This window comes from Lupinus angustifolius, unplaced genomic scaffold (genome assembly GCF_001865875.1).
Source record: "Lupinus angustifolius cultivar Tanjil unplaced genomic scaffold, LupAngTanjil_v1.0 Scaffold_481, whole genome shotgun sequence".
Classification (NCBI taxonomy): Eukaryota; Viridiplantae; Streptophyta; class Magnoliopsida; order Fabales; family Fabaceae; genus Lupinus; species Lupinus angustifolius.
In genome coordinates this window covers 188,442-195,664 of record NW_017727858.1, presented here as the reverse complement: position 1 = coordinate 195,664, position 7,223 = coordinate 188,442, and the positions used below count along the sequence as shown (strand labels likewise).

Below are 7,223 nucleotides of genomic sequence, written 5' to 3'. Positions count from 1 at the left end.
ATTTTGCATTTGTTCAAGGCTATGGTTTCTCAAGCCAAAAACAAATGAAAAGTTTCAAACTTTACATGGTTCAAAACATTTTAAAGGCTACTTTCAAAATCATCACCTTTAACTCAAATCAACAAAAATAAAACTTTTTAAACCTTAAAAACAGCCCCATAAACACAAAGAGTTCATGGTTTCAAAATAACTTTTTAAGCTCAAGAAAATATCTATTTAGAGTTTTGAACATAACAAGAGTTAGGAAGATTTTTAGAACATTTCAACAGTTGAAAATGTTCATAACATACATATAAACGTTGTACTAAAATTCATAAACATCTAATGGTTAGATCTTAAGAAGATGAAGAATCAAAATGAAGAAGAAAATGAACAACTAAGAAGAACTACCTTAAGAGTTCTTAAAATTCTAAAGTGTAGAGAGAAAATGCCAAGGGTTTCCTCCTAAGCTAGGTGTTGGCTTTTAAGGAAAAGAAATTAGATTTGAGAGTGAGTAAAGACCAATGGTTCCTTCCTAAAAGTATATGTGTAAGAGGTAGATGAGTGATTTAAGAGGATATGTACTTTAGCTTGTTCCACAAGCAAGCCTCTTACATGAAAGCGATGTGACCTTTCCTACGAAACATTCACGAATAACCCATTCTCGATTATTGTCGGCAAATATTCGGTCGGATATTAAAAATCTTCCGACTTCGGTTTACAGTTAGAACTTCGAAACACATAATTTGGAGTGAAAAATATATAGAAATGCGTTCTAGACAAACTTGATCTCTATATTCACTCGAAATAATATTTTGAAGCCAATGGCGCAATTGGAATTTGATTCCGAGTTACAGAACTCAAAAACAAGTTATTGGGCTGAATTCAGGCGACTTTGGGCCGGACAGCAGCTCAAAAACTTTCCTTCACAAAAAATTACGAAAATTTACCACAAAATAGGAAATCACAAAAAAAGACTAACACTCAACTACAGTTTAGTGTACGTCAATATTGATTAATTTCTAAAATTAATCGTTGTTAAAATAAATAATTAATAAAACATAAGACACAAAAAATTCACGGTGTTACATAAGACACTTTGTAGCTATATAAAATCATGTCATACACCCTAATTCAATATTTAATACAAAAATTAAGGGTATAAACTGGTGCATGCGATTAGCAAAAGTACTGTTTAAATATGGGTGTTTTGGGTGGTAATACGTTGTTTTCAATTTATATTTACTTTCATTTAGTTAATGATGTCATCTTCCCGATTAATAAATAGGGTTATTTTTCTAATTCAAAATTAGTTCATGTGTATAACATAACTAATCCATATAAGAAGAACATAACTAAACCTTCAAAATATTTATATAAAACGGATCAGACATTTATTTTATTGTATACTATTTTTTCTTTTAAATCCTTCCTATTTTTAGGATATTAGTTAACATTTCTCTTTTAATTTTTAGATACCACAACAAGAAAGGCAGAAACATAAACAAACAAACTCGTCACTCTTGTGTAAAGAAACATGTCTTGCATCTATTATTGGAATGTCAAGTTTGATTTCAATATTAGAAAAACTTATCAATCGAGTTGTATATGTTTTAGATATATGGAAACTGCTAAGAAGATATGTAATATAGTTAGCATGTCTAAATGCTATTTAAATAGACTTACTTTCTAAAACCATCCTACATCGATTACTCAATCAATCTGTATTTGTTGGGGTTCGTTTCTTTGCAAACGTCTAACAATAATAATCTTATGAGTTCAACTCATCACAATGTTAGAAATATAATGAATACTTAAAGACCAAATTTTTAGAGTTTCCATTATCTTCATCCAATACTCACATAGAAAAAAGTATGAGGATATAAAAAGACCTACGAATTGAAAAGCATAAAACAAGCTCATTTACATTATAAGACATTTTTTTAGAATAAACACTTTCACAAAAGTTAATATTATATAAAAAAAATTACATTGAGAATTTGATGAATGATTGCAATAAGTGTAATCTTTTTTTTTTATATGTCGGTTGAGAAGCGGCCTTGTTCATTAGTATTGCCTCTACCATCTCCCGAATTATGGAAGGAGATCTACAATTTATTTATTATCTTCTAATATCACTTAATTAAAATTAAACCAACACATTAGCCAATTTTCAACCACGAAATATATAATCTTGATTATCCTATTGCATCTAAGGATACTTTGTAACTATATAAAATCATGTCATACACCCCAATTCAATATTTAATTCATAATTAAGGGTATAAACTGGTCCATGCGATTATCGAAAGTACTATTTAAATATAAGTCTTTTGGGTGCTAATACGTTGTTCGATGCATAATGAACTCCCAAACTTAGATCTCTAGTTCTATGATCGTACTTTCCAATTTGCACATAAAGATAGTTTTATAAGTTTTCACCCCAAAATTATGTAGTAGCAACCCTAAATCATATGGAATAAGGTTGAGTTGCTTTTTGCATCCTCCTAAGTCATTTTATAGATGATCCATTGAAAATAAGGTTGTGAAACTCTCAAGTGAAGTTGGGGAAAATCGGGTGTCTACTTGTCCCAGGTTCTGAATCAAATGAAGTTTACCTTCCATCAAAGTCAAGTAACAAGAACCCCTATCAACCACCCATCATTCCTATCTCAGTCATCGTCTCTCCACCATCATCTCCAGGACAAGATCGCGAGCCCCACTCTCCACCACAACCATCCAAAACAAATTACATTTACCTTCAACCAAAATCAAGTGGCAAGAAACCCTATAAACCATCCCTCATTCCTATCCCGGTGATTGTCACTCCACCATCATCTCCAGTACAAGAGCACGAGCCCCCCTCTCCCCCACAACCATCCGAAGCAAATGACATTTACCTTCCATCAAAGTAAAGTTGAAAGAAACCCTATAAACCACCCCTAATTCCTATCTCGGTGATCGTCTCTCCACCATCATCTCCCGGACAAGAGTAGGAGCCCCAATCTCCACCACAACCATCCGATGCAAATGATGTTTACATTCCATCATAGTCAAGTCGCAAGAAACCCTATAAACCACCCTTCATTCCTATCCCGGTGATCGTCTCTCCACCATCATCTCCAAGACAAGAGTAGGAGCCCTAATCTCCACCACAACCATCCGAAGAAAATGACGTTTACTTTCCATCAAAGTCAAGTCGTAAAAACCCTATATACCACCCCTCATTCCTATCATGGTGATCGTCACTCCACCATCATCTCCAGGGTAAAAATATTTTCTACTGTCATCTAATTATTATACTAACTATATGAAAATTAAACTCTAATCCTAATTTGAAACAAACATTAATGCATGTGTCTACATGTCAACGGATTAGTAGTCTACATGTCATATAAAATCTTTCTAATATTATATTTTATCAACGGATTAGTCACGAAATAAATATTAATGCATGTGTCTAATAATGCAGGGTCTAAGTAGAAAGTGTGAAGATAATGCCATCATCGTTTAGCTTCCTTGGGAAAATTCATCAAAGTATTTGATTATTGTTTAGAAGAACTAAATTTGTGGTTTTGTTTCTGCATTGTGGAGTTTTAATAAAGAGCATTGCTCCCTCTTATGTATCTACACTTGCTTTCAGGCATTGTAATTTTGAGTGTGTGGAAGACAAAGCAATATATAAAATAATAATAAATATATAGTCATTCATACTTGGAACAAGTCCCCTTTATTTTGTGATGTTGAGTGAGAGTCTCTTTTGTCATTATTAAACTAGTTAAAGGGTGAACATAGTTTTAATTCATCGATAAATATAAAAATGATGTTGGTGGATATGATATCGAAAAAGAAGGTCATTTAATTGTAATAATAATTGTTTTAAATAATGGTTATGATGGGTTGCGATTATATAGAATTTTCCATCATAGCAGAAAGATTATGGGAAATGTAACAAATATTACCATAATGGTGTTGATGATAATTTGTGCAAACTCTAAAACCAGGATATAACAACCACAATTACAGGGTACAACTTTAAACATTTGTTGGGTCATTTAAGTAGCTCTCACATGCAATATTGTCAAGATTAATTTGATATTACCATTCCTATTATGAGATAATACACACAAAAGACACTAACTTGTAGTTTAAAGATAATACATATGATTGTAAAACAGAACTACTAAGGCTTCTTGGGGAAGGTATCCCCACAAACTACAAGTAATATCATAGATAAAGTTGGCACTAGTTTATAAATAAATATCCAAGGTCAAGGTACAATTTTTTTTTAAACTTTCTAATTTATAAAATTTTCATGTTGAGTTATGCTAATTACAAATATTTAATTTATAGCTTCATGATGTAACATGCAAAAAGCCAATAGAATGGTATTTTCTGTTTAAGAAGCCGAAAATATATTTTTTTTCTAGTCTAACTCTTTACTTAAATTGAGAGTTAGGTTTTAAACATATAGTGAGAGATGCAGCTAATGAAAGAGCTTTCCGAAATATGAATATTACCATTAATCATATACCATTAAGACTAAAATCCCAAATTAGGGAAAAATAAAATAATAAATAAAATCTTTTTTGTTTAATATAAAATTCTTAATATTTAGAAATATAATAAGTTTAAAATAATGGAAACAATATATATATTCCACACAAACTAAACAAATTCTAATTAATTGAAATATTAAGTCTTTTCTTTAAGGTTGAAGAAGAATAAAAAGTAATCTCATATCATTCCGATTAACATATACCCTGTATAGCCACTATCAATGTCATATATTTGCCACCAATGCGAAACAAACACCTCATATAATCTTATAACCTTTTATTAATTTAATTAATCACGAGCTAGTTGTTTTTATTGGTAACTATAAATATAAAAATGATCTTGGTGGATATGATATCGAAAAAGAAGGTCATTTAATTGTAATAATAATTGTTTTAAATAATGGTTATGATGGGTTGCGATTATATAGAATTTTCCATCATAGCAGAAAGATTATGGGAAATGTAACAAATATGACCATAATGGTGTTGATGATAATTTTTTCAAACTCTAAAACCAGGATATAACAACCACAATTACAGGGTACAACTTTAAACATTTGTTGGGTCATATAAGCAGCTCTCTAATGTAATATTGTCCTGATTAATGTGAAATTACCATTCATATTTTGAGATAATACACACACAAGACACTAACTAGTAGTTTAAAGATAATACATATGATTGTCAAACAGAACTACTAAGGCCTCTTGGGGAAGGTATCCCCACAAACTATAATTAATATCATAGATAAAGTTGGCACTAGTTTACAAATAAATATCCAAGGTCAAGGTACAATGTTTTTTGATACTTTCTGATTTATAAAATTTTCATGTTGAGTTATGCTAATTACAAATATTTAATATATAGCTTCATGATGTAACATGCAAAAAGGCAATAGAATGGTATTTTATGTTTAAGAAGCCCAAAATAAATCTTTTTTTCTAATCTTACTCTTTACTTAAATTTAGAGTTAGGTTTTAAACATATAGTGAGAGATGCAGCTAATAAAAGAGCTTTCCAAAATATGAATATTACCATTAATCATATACAAAATCACATAAGTGATGAATGATCATATGAATGATTGATTAATGATATATACATTGATATTCTTCATATTATTTAAAGTGATAACAACATTAGATATTTCCATAACATGCAAAATTCGTAGGATCAATTATGAAAATCTATTCTAGATTTTATTCTATAGTAAACTTTCATTACCGTGGTACATTGTTATTATTGTATAATATTTTGTAGACTTTACCTATAGTAAGGGTTGTGTGCCTCTTATACTAACAGTAGTTGTTATCATGTTCGTTATAAAAGCTTATTATATTTGTAAGGAAATTTCTAATTTGTGCCATGTGGCACATGTTAAGGAATTGAACTTTGTCGCGCCCGATTTTCGGCTACACGACTTTGTTTAGAGTCGCCACTATATTTTATAGTTGAAAATGTAGACAAATATTTTAAACCCAATTACCTTGGGCTTTTGAATTTTTGATATCGAAGTTCAGAAGTCGATTACAAAGTAGGTAAGGTTATTGCACTCTACCTTCCCACCTTAAGCGGTACCCTTCATTAAAATATATGACTTTTTTATTATTATTATTATTATTATTATTATTATTTTATTAAATTATTTGATTAATTAACTATTTATTCATTCCTATCCCAGTGATCAACTCTCCACCATCATCTCCAAGACAAGAGCATGAGCCCCAATCTTCACCACAACCATCCGAAGAAAATGACGTTTACCTTCCATCAAAGTCAAGTTGCAAGAAACCCGATATACCACCCCTCATTCCTATCCCGGTGATCGTCACTCCACCATCATCCCTAGGAGAAGAGCAGGAGCCCCAATCTCCACCACAACCATCCGAAGCAAATGACGTTTACCTTCCATCAAAGTCAAGTCGCAAGAAAGCCTACATACCACCCTGCATTCCTATCCCGGTGATCATCACTCCACCATCATCTCCAGGGTAAAATGATTTTGTATTGTCATCTAATTATTATACTGACTATATGAAAATTATACTCTAATCCTAATTTGAAACAAAAATTCATGTGATGAGACATCCTTTTTGTATTAAATACTTTAAGTAGTCTACATTTGATGTAAAATCTTTCTCATATTATATTTTATCAACGGATTAGTCATGAAATAAATATTAATGTATGTGTCTAATAATGCATGGCCTAAGTAGAAAGTGTGAAGATAATGCCATAATCGATTAGCGTCCTTGGGAAAGTTCATCAAAGTATTTGATTATTGTTTAGAGGAACTAAATGTGTGGTTTTGTTTCTGTATTGTGGATTTTTAATAAAGGGTATTGCCCCCTCTTATGTGTATGCACCTCCTTTCATGCATTGTAATTTTGAGTGTGTGGCAGACAAAGAAATACATAAAACAATAATAAATATATAGTCTTTCATACTTGGAACAAGTCCCTCTTTATTTTTTGATAGTAAGTGAGAGTCTCTTTTGTCATTATTTAACAAGTTCAAGGGTGAACTTAGTTTTAATTCATCAATAAATATAAAAATGATGTTGGTGGATATGATATCGAAAAATAAGGTCATTTAATTGTAATAATAATTATTTTAAATAATGGTTAGGATGGGTTGCGATTATGTAGAACAAAAATATGATCGGAAATGTAACAAATAAGACCA

General features: G+C 30.9%; 1 protein-coding gene across 1 annotated transcript; it reads left to right on the top strand.

The window, feature by feature from the left end:
- The first annotated feature begins 1,600 nt into the window (after positions 1-1,600).
- LOC109341495 (36.4 kDa proline-rich protein-like) lies at positions 1,601-6,533 on the top strand. Its single transcript, XM_019579426.1, has 4 exons — positions 1,601-1,622; positions 2,575-2,890; positions 6,054-6,112; positions 6,220-6,533. The coding sequence occupies exons 1-4, from the start codon at positions 1,601-1,603 to the stop codon at positions 6,531-6,533; spliced, it is 711 nt and encodes a 236-aa protein (XP_019434971.1).
- Positions 6,534-7,223: the final 690 nt, after the last annotated feature.